The 17,471-nt window shown below is 46.6% G+C and overlaps 1 protein-coding gene across 2 annotated transcripts in view; it reads right to left on the bottom strand.

Annotated features, from left to right (window-relative positions):
* EIF2D (eukaryotic translation initiation factor 2D) overlaps positions 1-17,471 on the bottom strand; it is a 260,577-nt gene that overhangs the window by 22,840 nt on the left and 220,266 nt on the right. For both annotated transcript variants that reach the window (XM_078644570.1, XM_078644569.1), the window contains 2 exons: positions 8,885-9,005; positions 7,817-7,991 (listed from right to left, as the gene is read on the bottom strand). In XM_078644570.1, coding sequence (XP_078500696.1) covers positions 7,817-7,991; positions 8,885-9,005 — 296 coding nt within the window. The remainder of the gene's footprint in view (positions 1-7,816; positions 7,992-8,884; positions 9,006-17,471) is intronic.

Genomic DNA, 17,471 nt, shown 5'->3' with positions numbered 1-17,471 from the left:
ACTACCTACTCTAGCCAGGAACTCTTCGAGAATAGACAAAGTAGACTACATAAATGCTTCCACCTAGCAAAGGCTACTCCCTGTACCCTTCCAACACTGGAGGGGCCCTTCGCATGCAGGTCCTGCAGATTTCAGAGCTTGCAACTGACACAGCACCCCACCTGTGATATGTTATCTGATAACAGTTATAAACAGTACAGCCCCCATATGATGACAGATCCCTCGCCTCATAATCATTTGGGAAACCAAGACTGGAACTGCCTTCTTAGCAACGTGAGATCGCTGCCTAAACACGCAGTGGAAATTTGGGACCTTTTGACCTCCAAACCCCCGATATAGGATTCCTGACTGAAACTTGGCTAAAACCCAGCTCAACCCCTGCCATAGCACTGGCACTTCCATAGAGATATTGTATCCTAAGGCTAGATAGATTAACTAGAGTAGGGGTGGGTATAGCGATAATTTATAAACAATCCATTAACAATATTGGAGCAATTAAGTATGACAGAATTGAAGTACTAGTTTTTAGAACTGACCTGCACCCACAATACAGCTGGAATGGCGCATTTGTCTACCGGCTTCCTGGCCTCCTTCGAGAATTCTCACTCCAACTAATGGAATTAATTTCCCGCATGTCATTTCTACCCCCAAAAATGTTCTTTTGGGTGACTTTAACGTCCATGGTGAAGTCACCTCAAATCAGGATGCCTAGTCGCTCCTAACAGATTTATCTGATAGAGACTACTAGCCGCAGATTCTTCAACTTAGAATTATCCCCAGGCGTGAGACTGGTACCGGAAAACTTTTTACCACATCATCCCTGCATGCCGGGGAGACAGCACCACGTGACTCCGCTCTGACGTCCTCCGCGTCCGTATTGTCAGCGAGGATACATAAGTCCCACCTTGCCGACGTCCGTTTTTTTCTCTTTTCAGCGTGCAAAGCGGATCCGGATGTGTCCTGGCCTGTTTTCGGACCTTCTATTCTTTTACACGCTTTGGCGTTAAGTGGAACAGTGTGCGAATGCCTTTAGCCTTCAAGACGTGTACCTCCTGTGCGCGTATCATATCGGCGACGGACCTTCACCCAATTTGCATGTGGTGCCTGGGTGAGCACCACGACTCAGAGAGCTGCGACACCTGCCAGCACCTTAAGCCTAAGCCACGGCGGAAGCGCCGGAAGAAGTTGCTGTTGGGGCGCTTGTCCGGGTCGGTGTCATCCCAGCGTCCGTCCCCTACCTCGGAAGCATTGAACCGCCGGTTTCATCTGCGGCTGGTAGGCCCTTCAGTTTATCATCGAGGCCTTGACCTCTTTTCGTGGTAGGCGCCTGCTCTCCCCGGAACATGCGCCCCTGCCTGTCGCCTTCCTACCCGCCGTTTCCCAGCGTAGAGGCAACTAGGGCCAAATGACAGCCTACGCGGCGGCGCTGCAGGCTTCTTTGGCCCTTCCTCCATCTCTTGAGACGTCGTAACAAGTGTTCTGTGCACACGAAAGAGGTATGTAGTTCTCAGGTGAAAACCAGGATGAGATTTGTTCTTTAAGAGAAGTAATGTACTTCGACAGAGTGGTCTTTTGAAGAAAAAGTTTTTAATTTACCTGCAAGAAAAATCAGTACAAACAAGAGCACAGAAGCCGACACGTGTTTCGTCACACCGTGTACGGGTGGTGACACATCAGGGCTGTACTGACACCCACCAAAACCATCCCCTTGCTTCACACCTCCTGAGACGTCCGCAGATCCCTAGCCTCGAGTGGGGTCTTCCGTGGAGTTGCCGGAGGCTCCGACCCGGAACTTTCGTCTCCAGGTCGTAGGATGGTGGTGTCGTCGAGGTGAGGTCTTTCTGGGCTCCCCTCTTCGGCACCTGGCCTTGCCGCAAATCCCCACGGGACTCCCTGTGGCGTCGCAGGAGACCGCGGGCCTCCGGGCTTGCCCCTGATTCCCCCTCGGTCCTGTGAGCAGGCAGCTGCCTCACAAGAGGTCGAGCCCTGTTCTTTCATTCCAGATCTTGGTGCCCCCGTACCTGGCTCTATTCTGGATGGTTCTGTTCCTCACCATTGTTTCTCTCCCTTCTGTTTAGCAGGGTTTTTTCGCACACTGGTCCAGTATTCTCACAGTTTTTGTTAGTGATGGCTCCGCGTTGTATCATCGCTGACGTCACAGGCGCAGAGGATGTCAGGGCGGAGTCACGTGGTGCCGTCCCCCCAGCGCGCAGGGATTTTCCAGATCCAGCCTCACGCCTGGGGATAATTAGATGTTAAGGAATCTGCGGCTAGAATCGTCTCTACCAGATACATCGTTACCGAAGATAAGTAACTCGTTCATTAGTGCTAGATTTACATAAGATCAACGATGGCCCCATTCATTTAATGGGATACACGTTAGATTTTATTTTTACCAACTCTTCCAATATGCTTTGCGGAGTCGCCTGTCCTCTCACATGAACCGATCATTCACTTGTAGATTTCCAAATTAAGTGCTCCAGCTTGCACAACGCTTCTTCCTCTACTCGTTTAAGTTGGCGCAGACAGTGGCATAAAATCACTCCTGACCAGTTTCAGGATTTAATTCCTACATCTTGGAACCTCGACGCAGAGAATATAGAGGACGGTCTAGCCTGCTACAACTCTACTATAAAAACTGCCATTGATTTCTTGGCCCCTTTAAAGCAACGCACCTGCTCAGCTAGACATATTCAGTAGCATGGTTTTCTCCTAACCTTAAGATGGAAAAGAGTCTTTGCAAAAAATTGTAACAGTGTTGGAACCTATCCCATAATGTACTAGATAAAGCAAATAACAAAACTGCTTTGACCTAATATCATAAAAATATAAAAAATACTCGCAAAGCCCATATTGTACTTCAATTAGAGCAGGCGTGGAATGCCCCCAAAACCCTTTATCAGATTCTTAAAACCTTTACCCATCCAAAGGCATGCAACAATGAGGAAGCTCCCTCTCAAGATTTATGCAATAAAATAGCCACTCAATTCACAAAGAAAATAGATTTAATCTTTGATAAAATCACCTCTGATGGAAGTTCTCTACAAGCTCCCATAGCTGACCATCTTCCCGACCTGCACAATGTGCAGAAGTTAGAAAACCTCCCCCTGCTCATACCGGGTGAAGTGGAGTCTTTACTCAACACTGTAAAATCAGGCTCTCCTCTCGATATCATCCTGGCCAAGACTACCAAGCTGCAGTCCAAACAGCAGCTTGCTTCCCCAATCTGCTAGATTCTTAATCTCTTGCTGAGCAAAGGTCAACTCCCTATTGAGAGGAAGGAGGCACAAGTAATACCCTTACGTAAGAACCTCAAGGCCCTTATGGACGATCTTTCCAAATATTGCTCTATTTCACGGTTACCTTTCCTGAGCAAGATTTTAGAAAAACATATCAATAAACATCTGTCTCACTTTGTCAAGGCCCCAGCTATCTCGACCTATCCCAGTCAGGTTTTAGACCTAGGTATAGTACAGAGTCAGCACTGACAACATCAGATAATCCCTGGATAATGGTCAAGCAGTACTTCTTATGCTGCTTGATCTGTCAGCAGCCTTTGACACTGTCTCACATCAAATTCTGCTCAGGAGACTCAGAGAAATTGGAATTCAAGGAACAGCTTTACAATAGATGTTGAGTTTCCTTTCGCATAGAACTCAGGCTCTTAACTTGGGTCCCTTCGCTCTAAGACCGTGGAACCCCTCACTGCTTCTCTTCCTCTTCTGCAGCAAATGCATTGGCTCCCAGTGTGTAAACGGATCCGATTCAAGATCTGTTGCATTGTGCATAAGTCTTTGAACAGCAAAGGTCCCAATTATCTGGCAGGCAAATTCACTAAATATCGGCCACTTAGGGTGTTACGCTCAGGGAACAAATCTTTACTCGTGGTTCCACGTTGTAAAAAATCTCAGCTGGGTGGTAAAGCTTTTTTCCACATGGCCCTATTTATTGAGACCAATTACCTTTCCATTTGCGTGAGTGTTCTGACCACCTGCAGTTCCGCCAGCTTCTTAAGCTGCATTGTTTTGATCTGTTCCTCTTCTCTGGCCGACGAAAGCAGTTCTGCAGTGCGGAGATACCCCTTGGGGGGTGATTCAGATGCTTTATAAATTAATTAATATCAAATATCAAATAAGGCAACCCAATGTTATCCTACAGAAAAGATAGGCCTCATAATAGTAAACATGTAAAACTTAAAAGTACATGTCCAACGTTTTAAATACAATGCACCCTGCCCTATGGGCCGTATAGGGTCTCATATAGGGGTGACTTAGATGTATTAAAAGCGGGGGGCTAGGTCTGGCAAAAGGCTTAATTCACCAGGTCAAATTGGCAGTTCAAAACTGCACACAGGCTGCCATGGCATACCCAAGACATGTTTTAACCCCTTGCATGCTGATGACGGCCCCCAGCCGTCATGCACTACAGTGCTCGTGTGCTGATGACGGCTGGGGGCCGTCATGACCGCACCGCGCTGAAATCTGCAGCACAGGAGCAGATTTGCGGCAGGATGGAAGGGGTTAAAGGACTACTTAAGTGAGTGGCACATTAAGTGCAGCAAGCCCACTAGTAGTATTTAATTTACAAGCCCTGGGTACATGTTGTATCACTTTACTAGAGACGTATAAGAAAATTAAATGTGCAAATTGGGTGTAAGCCAATTATAGCACGCTTAGAGGAGCCCAAGCACTTTAGCACTCTTTGGCAGTGTTAAAAAGCACAGAGTCCTATGGTCACCAAAAACGAAATTCAGCAAACAGGAAGGGAGAACGCAAAATGTTTGGGGGAAGGATGCCCTAAGGGGTATCAGATCTAACATTCAATATTAAAAATGTCTTTTCAAGAAGGTTTCAGCATTAACATGTGCTTCTTGGGCCCAACTGTACAGCATAAGAAAAGTCTTTCTTTGTCGTATTGCTTCATCTCATTCACACTTACAAACTCTAATTTTGTATTGACTGGATTACTGTAACTTGCTATCTAATGGACTCAGGGGATTTAAAACAAACTCACCACAATCCACACGTTACTCCTCTGTGTATATATATTTTTTTATCTCCCTTGGATGGCTAATTTTCTTAATAGTTTGCCTGCTTAAATTTGGGTTCCTATATTGTATCACTTCTACTTTCATTTTATAGCATTCTTTTCAAATGTTATTCTCAGGCTCCTTTATACCCATGATAATAGTTGCTATTTATCAGCCATGAAGTCTACTTCAATAAAACATTTAATTACTTCAAACAGTACATGTCTTATATTATTCTACATATCCTTTTTCCTTGATATTTACGATCTGGTAGAAAAGACAGTCTACTACTGGTGACGGGACATCACTGAAAGTCTGCAACTATCTGGAGAAAGTGGTGGTCTGCCTAAGCACCTAGAACCATGTCCACCTATTTAGGTAGAGAAGCAGCATGCTTTGGCCTGCAGGAGGAGAGACTGTCTAAGAGCAGAAGCCCAGCTTGTTCACAGGGTGTGGGGCAACAAGAAGTACCTGACTGCTGAAAGGAAGCGAAGCGGATTCTTAACCTGAAGTCTGCAGGATCCCCTGGTCTCTACTTGCTGCTCCCACCATGAGCAGTATAAAAGTATTCACTGAGTTGTAACAGAATGGCCTGGTGCTCCTGCAATCAGCCTTCAGTGCTGTTGGTGCACCTTGAATGAATGAATGAATGAACCGTGATTTGTATAGCGCAACTTAGCCCGAAGGCGTCAAGGCGCTTCAAGATGATACAGTTGTTTGGGATGTGAGGCACGAACCGGCTAGGGGTAAGCCTCTGTGAAGAGCCGGGTCTTTAGGGCTTTATGGAAGAGCACGAGGGATGCCTGACCCATGAGCTCAACTGGAAGCACGTTCCATAGTTTAGGAGCAGGGGAGAAAAAGGCCCTCCCTCCCCATCTGGTTTTAGCAATTCGAGGGACAGACAGGAGGTTCTTGTTAGCAGAGCGAAGAGCCCTGCCCGGAGCGTAAAAGGACACAAGGGACCTAATGTCTTCGGCTCCTGACCCATGTAGAGCACAATAAGTAAGGCATAAGACCTTAAAGTTTATTCTAGCTTGCATGGGAAGCCAATGCAAGTTTTTTCTAATTGAGGAGCCCGATGACCGTCTGGGGGCGTCTACAACAAACCTGGCTGCCGCATTTTGCACCATTTGTAGGCGTTGAACCAGTCTTTTATTTATGCCTAGATATAGTGCGTTGCAGTAGTTCAGCCTCGAAGAGATGAGCGCCACCGTAACTTGTTTCCGGGCTTCAGGGGTAAGGTAGTGCGTGATCTTTCTCAAGATTCTTAACACACCACAGCAGGTGGAAACCGTCCTGCTGACTTGCTTATCAAAGGAAAGAGTGGTGTCAAGAATCACACCCAGGTTGCGGGCAGATTGAGAGGGGATGGGGCAGGTTCCCAGGGTGGAAGGCCACCAGTCCATTGACCAAACCTCCTGATTACCTCCAAAAATGAGAACCTCTGTTTTTTCCCCATTTAATTTCAGAAAGTTCTTAATCGTCCAATGCGCCACTGCTTCCATGCAGTTCCTGAAATTAAGGGCCGTGATGTTTGCTGATTGGGAAAGAGATACCATAATCTGGGTGTCGTCAGCATACGACAGTACTTCCAACCCGAAAGATCTTACAAGCCTGGCAAGTGATGTGCCCGCTCAAGAGGAGCTGTTGTCTCAGTCTCAAAGACTGCAATTGCAGAAGATGAGCGGTCACATGTATTGGCCCAAAAGTCGCAACTACCGCCAAGCGAATTGCTCAGCGCCTCGTTGTCTGAAGGGGGCTAGGCAGCTGTATGTGGTCTCCAGATCCTGTGCTGAAGCTCTAGAGTGTGAAAACATTGATGGCACCATCCTGCACCTGGGATTCACCAGGGTCACTGATGAGGTCATATAGTTCTGTTGCTCCACAAACTGAGAAACTGCACCTGAAAGTGAGCAAAGGGAAGCTATTGCTGCTAATACTAACCTTTAACAGCATAGATTCGAATGTGAAGTAATGTTGGTTCCGTGAGGTTCAAAATTGCTTTAACACTTAATAAATAATGAACATTAGCAAGAGAAATTCAATTCCTCCAACACTTAATCAATGAAGAATTAAAAAAAGAAGAGAACACACCAATTATGAATAAACCAAAAAAATAATGTATTGAAAGCTTAATCACTTTTTTCTTTTTTATATTTTCTGTGGTGTAGAAATGACAAAGTAAGGCTGTCACAAGCAATCAACAAAGCTTTTTGAAAAACAGCGCAAGGGTGAGTAAGTGATAAAAGTGTAAAAAAGTGCTGGACGTGACTGAAATATATACAGTGCTGTACAAACTGTTTATAAAAATGCTCATTCAAAAGACATCCGACCCTAAGTACATGACTCTCCAGTCCGACTGGGACTTAGTTTGACTTTCACCTGGAGTGGAGAGAATAGGGTATGGATTTGGAAAAGCACGTTGACTTTTGACCCAGAACAATGCATGATTGGAATTGTAGTCACGGCTGGTCTTCCTCTGGACAAGGGGGACACAGGGACAGCCAGAGGGAAGGGAATGGATACCAAAAGAAGTCTTCAAGGATTGATCCACTGTAGGTTGGATTCCGGTTAGTGATTGGAATAAATCTCATCAGGGGACAGTAAAGGCACTGTTCGGTTGCTCTCTCGATGCGGCTCAAAGAATGAAAGGCCTTTCACTAACCTCCTAAGATGCAGAACGATTTTTAAATGCCACAGGATATTGTTTAAAAGAAGATGGGAGGCAAGAAACAAGCAGTGTGTATGCATAGTCCAATTTCTGAATAACAAAAAAGGTAGACTTACCTAGCAGCATCTTGCCCAAGTGATGGACTTGGTTGCCTTGGATCTGCACCTGAACGCTGTCCTTTGACCCAGGAAGTGCATGGACAGTAGCACTGGCTTGCACCCTCTGTTGAAGTAGAGTGGCCAAAGCGTGAGGGTCCAGACCGTAGAGCTCGAGGTTCTTAATCATGGTCACCTGCAGAAAAGATGATACCTGAATCAGATGAAGAATGGTTGGGATGTGTGCCCAAGTAAGCGAGGAGGAAGGCTAGGAAAATAGGCTTCTGACTCCCTGATCTACTGTTCAGATGACAGCCAGTAAAAGTAAGGAGTCTTCTTTTGCTTAAACGTTGTAAAAAAAAATGTTTTAAGGTTGGTTCCTGAATTGATAGCTCAATTATTTAAATGCTTTGTCCTTAGATTTGTGTGAATCTCGCCGATCACAGCTGCAGACATCCCAGCAGAGCTCACTGGGCCTCTCATGATTGGCAGACTAAGGGACATGCTAAAGTTCGTTTTAATCTCTTGATAAATAATCAGTAACAATTCATGCCAAGCACTACAAATATCTATAATAAGGAGCAGGAATGGTGTCTTCAGGTTTGCATAGCGCCTTTCCTAGTTCTCTTACCCCAAAAGTAGGTGCTCAGTATTTTATATGCTGGCAGGTAACAAGAACGATGAGATCAAATAATATGATTAGTATCACACTATTCAAAGAGGAAAAGGGAAAGTGAAAATTAGAACTCAGGTGGTATGGTTTCCTGGGTTGATATCTATCAACTAACTACTCGCTCATACTTAAGGGTGACAATGTCCTGAACACTAAGCTTTATTAACACCCCTGGCTCCCTTGCTGTTAACCCCCCCCAAAAAAAAGAAAGTTGAGCCTTGATGCAAAACTCAACTAGCATAGTAGAGAGGCTAGAAATGTGATAAAATAAGATTTTTGCCCCATCGAAAACGGATGCTGCGACTAGTTCGAATCACACTCGGCTGTAAAGCATGGGGCACAAATATGCTCCAGTGGAAGTCGTTGACCCGGCGTCCAAGAATAGCAGAAGGCAAGGGGACACAAGCATCATTTACCTTTTTGTTTGAGGACCTTTGTGCGACTGTGATTTCGATGGGATCGAGGTTCCCTTTGCGTACGATGGGGGCCTGCCCAGGGAATGTCACTTGGTGGGACGCCTGCATCCTTTCAAGACACCTGCAGCAAGGAGGTAAGACTGTTACACACTCTTTCTCGAAGTCATAACATGCAATTCTTTTGTTTAAACGCAAGACTGTTAAAATGTATTCGCTTTTTTGAGGGTTCTTTTATTGCTTTAATTCCCTAGAGCTTCTACTATTGTGTCTATACTGCCAACGAGTGATCAGATCAGAAGCTGCTTTCAATGTAGTTACATTCAGAGCTTTGCATTAAATGGGCTGCGCATGGTGAGGACAAACGTTCTCACAGTCATTCCCCTTTAAAAAGGGGAGACGGCAGAGTGTGAGATGCAAGGGTGGACCAGGAATTAAATGTCCTAAGACTCTTCTGTCCCCAGGATGCAGATTCCACAGCAAAATAATAAACAAAAAAATGAGAGCGGCTCAGGGCAGCCAGTCTCTTAAGCACACAGCCTCTTAAGAGCTCTTGGCTAACTTGCACTTCACCTTCTCATGAAGCATCAAAACAGCAGTGCCTGAAGAATTGTGTGGGTGGCCCATGGAGCTGCTTACATAGCTCTCTAACAGAAACATGATTGCACAATGTCATGCACATTGCTTCAGTGGAAGAATCACACACATTTGAAGGATGGGATGTTCCACAGAGGCTTGAGATAATCCACCTAAAAAGTATGGTCTTGGACATGGGCTTGCTTGCATCTTCTTTATCACATTAGCTGATGAAAAACGAAAAAGCTAAAAGTAAAGTAACTATTCTGTAGCACCTCCTCTATGCATTGTATGAGCCCTGAGGAAGTTCTTGAGACTCCTTGGCTTCCTTTGAAGCCTCTGAGACTGGATTGGCTTTTCCCCCTGAATCATTTCTCCTTGAACTCTGGAAAAGGCAAGAGCAAGAAACTTGGGGTGAAAGTTGGCCCATACCTTACATGACTGAAAAGCCTTTACTGTCAGGAAGGAGAAGAACAATAGTTACTTACCTGTAAACAGGTGGTTCTCCAGTATTGGTGTCTTTCATAGATTCACATGTCTGAATCATTCCCCGTCGTCGGAGTGGGATTCCCACGGTATATATAAAAGCAATAAATGCCATAAAACTTATAGCAAATATCAGAGATACCAAACCAGGAAGTAAAGTAGCACCAGCTACAGTAGACAAAACTTCCACATTAGTGACTATCCTAGTCGTTATGTATTAGTCCAAACTGCGGCCAATCAGGCGACAGCACCCACCAGAATGTCCTCCCCAGAGGCTCAGGCTCTCAGATTTTCTCGCACGGGAGTGAAACCCTAAAATGCCTGAGTGAGTCTCTGGGGGGAGGCGGGCGGGTTGCATGTGAATCTATGAAAGACACCAATACTGGAGAACCACCTGTTTACAGGTAAGTAACTATTGTTCTTCTCCAGTATTAGGGGTGTCTTTCATAGATTCACATGCCTGAATCAGAATAGTAAGCAGTACTCCTAACATATGGCTCGTAGACGTCAGAGTATCAAATGCATATACATATACATATAAATATATATAACAGAATACCAGTTATACAATCAGCATTGAATCTGAAAGAACGTCTAAAGAGCGTATAGGAGGAGGAGGAAACAGAGGCTCACCTTATTTGAAAAGATTACGCAGCACTGCTCTTCCAACCGAAGCATCTGCGTCGTCTGTTGAATCTAGACAGTAGTGCCTAGTAAAGGTGTGTCTGCTAGACCATGTAGCAGCTCTGCAGATCTGTCGAAGAGGCACACCAGCAAAAAGGGCAGTGGAAGAGCTAACCGCCCTTGTAGAATGTGCTCTTGGCAAGGCCTGTAAGGGTCTATCGGCCTGCTGATGACAAAGTCCAATCGTAGAGGAGACCCATCTAGCAATGGTCTGTTTGGAAACTGCACAGCCCCGGCGTTGGCGCCCGTAAGCCACGAACAGTTGATCTGTCTTGCGGATGCCAGAAGTTCTGGAGAGATAAAACTTAAGACATCTTCTAATGTCTAATGAATGTAGTGCTCTATCAGCCGTAGACTGTGGGGCTGGAAAGAATGTCTTGAGGACAACCGGCTCATTCAGATGAAAGTCCAGAGGCACTTTAGGCATGTACGTTGGATTAGTACGCAGTACCACTGAGTCTGTGGTGAATTGGATGAAAGGTGCTTTAGATGTAAATGCTTGAATATCGCTTACCCTTCTAGCAGATGTTAAGGCTAGTAACAACGACACTTTCCAGGACAAAAATTTGAGGTCCACCTTATGGATCGGCTCAAAAGGGTGACGCATGAGCTGAGTTAGTACGACATTCAAATGCCATGCCGGAGGAGGTTTCCGGACAGGCGGAAACATACGAAATAACCCCTTGAAAAATTGTTGTATGATCCTTACAGAGAACAAAGAGTTTGATCCATCTTGACGAAATCTAGAAATGGCAGCCAGGAAGACTTTAAGAGTAGAATGTGCCAAACCCAATCTGGCCAAATGCAAAAAGAAAGGAAGGATTTGCTCCGGTTTTGCATGAATGGGATGTAGATCATTAGATTGGCACCATGCACAGAAACGTTTCCACTTAAGTTTGTAGGTTTTGATCGTGGATGGATCTCTAGCTTTCGCCAGCACCTCTTGGCAATCTTGTGGAATGTTCAGGTGTGCAAATTCCATGTGCTGAGGAGCCAAGCTGACAATTTCAGCGAGTTCGGGTTCGGATGGTATACCCTGCCCTGCTGGGTGGAGAGAAGATTCGGAATGCGTGGAAGTTGGATCGGGTTGCATTCCGAGAGAAGGAGTAGCTCGGTGAACCAGTATTGCCTGGGCCATCGTGGAGCGATCAGTATCAGCCGGCATGGCTGCTTCTTCATCTTCCTGATAACCTTCGGGATCAGAGGTATCGGTGGAAAAGCGTAGGCGAATATTTGATTCCAATTCAGCGAAAGGGCATCCCCGCACGATTCCTTGTGGGGAACCCAGCTTGCAAAGTATGGGCATTTCCGGTTCTGGTATGTCGCAAACAAGTCCAGATCCGGATACCCCCATATCTGAAAGATGCGATGTAGAGATGGTAGATGTAGTTCCCACTCGTGAGTGCAGCCCCCGGACCTGCTGAGAGAGTCCGCCAACACATTTGCGATTCCCGGAACATGGACCGCTGACAAATGGATATTGTGAGTCAGGGCCCAACTCCAGATCTCTTGTGCTTGTTGCGACAACCGGGCTGATTTTGTGCCGCCCTGCTTGTTCAGATAATGCATGCAGGTGGTGTTGTCTGTCCGTATTAAAACTGTGGCACCTTGTAGAGTCGCTTGAAAGGACTTCAGGGCTAAAAATATGGCGTGCAACTCTAGCCTGTTTATGTGCCATCTCATTTGGGTCTGGTTCCATTTCCCGCTGACCGTCATGCCTTGGAGGTGTGCACCCCAGCCTGTCATTGATGCATCGGTCGTTACTATGAACCTGGGCACTTCCGTGAGGAAGGAGCATCCGACTTGTATGTTGGATCGGTGGGTCCACCATTTGATCGCTTGTCGCATTCGTGGTGTAAGTTGGATGATATCCTCGAAGGATCCTGATACCTGGAGCCACTGACGACTGAGCTCTTCTTGCAAGGGCCTCATCCGAAGACGACAGTTGAGGGTGAGAAGAATGCAGGAAGAAAGCATCCCGATGAAGGACTTGAACATGCGCACTGAAACGCACTTTTTTAATAACAGTGCCGCAGCGAATCGGTGAATCTTGTCCTGTCTTTCGTTTGAGATGAATACTTGGGCGAGCTTGGTGTCCAGTGTCACTCCCAAGAAAGTCTTTCTTGTTGCTGGCGTGAGGTGTGACTTTTCGAAGTTTACAGAGAACCCCAGGTTTTGCATCAGTGGCAGAGTTTTTTTAACGTGATCTTGTGCCATGTCGAAAGAACTGGCCTTGATAAGGCAATCGTCCAGATATGGATATATTTGTATCGATTGCAACCGAAGATGGGCAGCCACTGGGGCCAGTATCTTCGTAAACACTCTGGGAGCTGAACGCAGTCCAAATGGAAGGACTTTGAACTGGAAGTCCCTGCCAGCCACTCAACCTCAGAAACTTCCGATGCCGTGGAAAAATTGGTACGTGGAAGTATGCATCCTGAAGGTCGAGTGTTGCCATAAAATCTCCCGCCGAAAGAAATTGGAGGATTTCTTGCAGTGTTAGCATCCTGAATGTGAGTTTCTTCAGGAACTTGTTGAGGGCACGCAGGTCGAGGATGGGACGCCATTCTCCCGACTTCTTGCGAATAAGGAAAAACCTTGAGTAGAAGCCTTTTCCTTTCTGATGATGAGGTACTCTTTCGATTGCACCCTTCCGGATCATGGTGTTGATCTGGATGAACAGCTCCTTCAGGTGCGCTGGAGGGGGTCCTTTTGGGGGGCAATTTGGGGGAGTTTTCACAAATTCCAAAATGTGACCTCTGGCTACCACATCCAGGACCCATTTGTCTGTGGTAATTTTTGACCAATTTAAGTAATGTTGGGATATTTTTCCTCCAATTTGGTTCGGGTTGGCAAAAAGTGGTGGCAGGATGCGTACCTCATTTCTTATTGTCTCTTCCTCGATAATTAGATTTTCCTCGGGGTTGAGAGAAATTTCCTCTTCTCTGCCCATAAGTTTGCTGCCGATATGGCTGGAATCTTTGGTTTCCCTGGGCGGAAGAATAGGAGCGCTGTTGGTTGTACCCTCCTCTATTAGAGAAATTCCCTCTTCCTTTTGCTCCACGAAAGGAAGACTTCCGGTATTGCAGAGTACCCAGCGAACGTGCCGTTTCAGTATCTTTTTTGATGGCCTCCAGAGAATCATCAACATGCTTTCCAAATAAGAATTCTCCATCAAATGGCATGTCTATAATTCTGGATTGGACCTCCTGTCGGAAGGATGTTGCTTTTAACCATCCTTGCCTCCTGAGAACAGCTGCACCCGCCAGCTGTCGCAATCCAGTGGCAGCAACGTCCACTGCAGCGTCAATCATTTCCGAGGAGACACACTCTCCTTCTTGAAGGATTTTCTTCGCTTCAGTTCGATCTGGCTCGGGCAGCTTGTCCATGTACGGCGAGATGTCCGACCACATCTGCCTATCGTATCGTCCTAGAATGGCTAGGGAGTTTGCGGCTCTGATGGTCGTAGCTGCAATAGTAGAAACTTTCTTCCCGATAGAATCAAGGCGCCTCCCATCCTTGTCTGGAGGAACAGAAACTTGAGACGTAGGATTAGAAGATCTCTTCTGCGCTGCCTGTGCTACCACAGAGTCTGCTTTAGCTTGTCCAATGAGGCATGCTGGAGAAGTATTTGGCGCCCTATACTTCTTATCTACTCTTGGTAGCACTGCTGGTAAAGAATTTGGCTTGGACATGATCTTTAGTCCTTCCTTCCAGATGAACTCTATAATTGGAATGGTCCAACTTTGTTTCTGTGGTGTAGTTTTGAAATCGTACAAGAAGCAATCTTCTTGCTTTGACTCCATGGTTATCATAAACCTCCTCGTTGCTCTATCCATGATCTTGTGGAATGAGGCAATGTCCACAGGTGGTGACTCAGATGTAGTAGGTTCTGCCGGAGAGGGCGTGTTTGCATTATAATCCTCATACTCCGACGATTCTGACACATTATCCAGTTCTCCTTCCTCTTGTTCTTCATGTTCTGAGAACTCTTCCTCCCGTGGCTGAGGAGCTGAAACTTCCGACGCAGCTAACGCTGGACGTCCGTCCTCCAACGTCACAGTAGTCACTGGTTGCGTCCGCTTAGAAAGCGGAGGCACTGTCTGAGGTCTTGGTGTAGATACTATAGATTCACCAGACTCTGAAGGTGGGAAACGTCTGTAATAGTCACTGAGCATGTACTGCAGATTGCGAAACAAATCGTCAGGCAACTGCCTATCCGGAGCAGGCCTGTCAGCATGTGAAGTAGGCTCAGTATCCTCCATCTCCTCCTCTACATCCTCCTGCACCTTAATCCGGAGGTCAGATGGACTTCTAGCTGCCCCAAATTATTCATCCTCATAGGATCCTTCCTCATCGGAATCCAAGAGTTTGTCTGGCACTACAAGAGTTGAAGCAATCGTCTCTGTAGTAGCTCTCTTCTGTAGCAGCGTAGCCATAGTTGCAGGAGATGGCAATGGAATCCCTGCTGTGTGCGCTGACCAAACTTGCAAAGTAGTGCAGCTTGATAGAGGCGGCGTCGATGGAACATCCGTTTGCTGTAGAAACTGTCTCGTCGACGGTATCGTCGTCGACGGGGTCGTCGACGGTGGCTTCGTCGATGCGGTGTTCGTCGTCGACGAGGATCTCTTCGTCGACGAGGTCGTCTACGGTAGCATCGTCGACGGGGACGCCGTCGAGGTCGTCGACGGTGGCTTCGTCGACGTGGATTTCGTCATCGACGAGGATTTTATCGTCGACGGACGGGCCGTCGACGTCGAAGGCTTCGTCGACGGTACCAATTTCATCGTCGACGGGGACCCAACCGTCGACATCACAGACGTAGACGAGAGACTCGTCGACGGTACCTTGGCCGTCGTCGACGGGACAATTGTCGACGACGAGATAGGCCTGATCTGGACATGAACCAGTGTAGGCGATGAAGCTGAAGACATGACAAGAGTAGGCTTTGGTGAGGAGAAAGTCATAGTGCAGGTAGTAGACCTGGAAACACAGTCCTTTTTTGACGTTGAAATTGTCAATGGTGGCAACTGAGGAGGCGCATATTTTGAAGATTTCTTGGGAACTGTATCTTTCCCAGACTTCTTAGAGGGCGCACTATCCCCTTTAGTAGGTGGGAGAGTTTTACTTGAAGTACTAGGCCCCGGAGCATCCTGAGAGGATTTAGCCTTCTTAACCACCTTCGCCCTTAGAGATGAAACTTCTGTTTCAGCCTTCCTCTTAGTAGAAAGAGATGAAGAACCAGAGGCAAAGCTTCCTACCTCAGACAAAGGGTCATCCTTGTCCTTGAGTCTGTTGAGCCACAGAAGCAGTCGTCCTTCTCTATCCCTGATGGTCTTAGGAGGGAAGGTCCGGCAGATCTTGCACTCTTTTGCCTTATGGTCTGGATAAAGGCAATATAAACATTTCTTGTGGGGATCTTCCTTGAAAAGTCTTGGCTTCCCACAAGAATCACAGGCCCTGAACAGGGATTTAGAAGAAGACATCTGTGAAACTTGAAGAAACTATTAATTTAGAAGAAAAACTGAGCAGAGCTCAGGGAGACTCCCTTCACACGACGTGCGGTAGAAAATCTGAGAGCCTGAGCCTCTGGGGAGGACATTCTGGTGGGTGCTGTCGCCTGATTGGCCGCAGTTTGGACTAATACATAACGACTAGGATAGTCACTAATGTGGAAGTTTTGTCTACTGTAGCTGGTGCTACTTTACTTCCTGGTTTGGTATCTCTGATATTTGCTATAAGTTTTATGGCATTTATTGCTTTTATATATACCGTGGGACTCCCACTCCGACGACGGGGAATGATTCAGGCATGTGAATCTATGAAAGACACCCCTAATACTGGAGAACTGGGGTCCAGCTGGTAATGTCTGGATGTAACTCATTATTGTGGCTGCAATTGCATCAGTTTTGTCTGCTGCAGATCTCCAGCCACTGGAAGATTACAAAGGAAACGGTTCTTCACATTAAAGACAAAGTCCATGACCTTACCTTGGGCTTCCTGCTTTACGTCAGAAGCCATCAACAAGGCCCCGAGGTGCTTGGACACTCCGATGTTCATAGCGCCAAGGGCGATATCTGGGAGTGCCATACACATCAACAGCCATTACTTAGCAGCCTCTTTGCCATGGCTGACTATGTTACATTCCTGCTGGATATCTCTGAGAAACAGGCCGGGGAAGCAATTACATTTGCGCCAAAGGTGAAGACCGAATATCACCATCACCACAGTAGCATAACCCCGTCTAAAGCTAGACAGCACTGTACTGGTATTTCTCCTTTCTGCAGTTCTCCATTTTAGGGTTTCATGGTAATGAGTAGGTGAAGCTTTACCCTTAGACAGGCAGCCATCCTCACCACGAGAGACTGACCCAGAGGGCTTTGAGAGAAAGGTCTTATCTTCCGCAGTTGTATACTTGTCGTCAAGACAATGAAAACACAAGTTTGGATTGTGGCTTCAAAACCCTGTGCCCGTTGAAGACCCGTGGCTCAGTAGAAAGTGGAGGCTTCAACGAAAACACCGAGGTGGAACAAGGGTACAGAGGCCCACATTCTCCAGCAGACAAGATGGTGGGCAGCAGCTCAAGGGCTAGAAGGACAAAGTCTTCAGTTCCTGATCTTACTGTTGTTGACATCAACACTTGGTTTCTCATGCGGAGGCGGCTAGAAGCTGCATTAGTCACTGAATCCCTAAGATTCGAGAAATATTCCGCAGCAGAGGGTGCAGCGGTAGGTTCAGTAATGAGACTGGGGATTAGGAACTGTAATTGCCTACAAAGCAGGAACCACGTGCACTGATGTTGGGACCTGGACCAGTGCTGGAAGGATCAGTGCAGAGCTGAAGC

The sequence above is a fragment of the Lissotriton helveticus genome, chromosome 5_1 (genome assembly GCF_964261635.1).
Source record: "Lissotriton helveticus chromosome 5_1, aLisHel1.1, whole genome shotgun sequence".
Classification (NCBI taxonomy): domain Eukaryota; kingdom Metazoa; phylum Chordata; class Amphibia; order Caudata; family Salamandridae; genus Lissotriton; species Lissotriton helveticus.
Note: the sequence above shows the minus strand (reverse complement) of the source record. Positions and strands in the feature narration are given on the sequence as shown.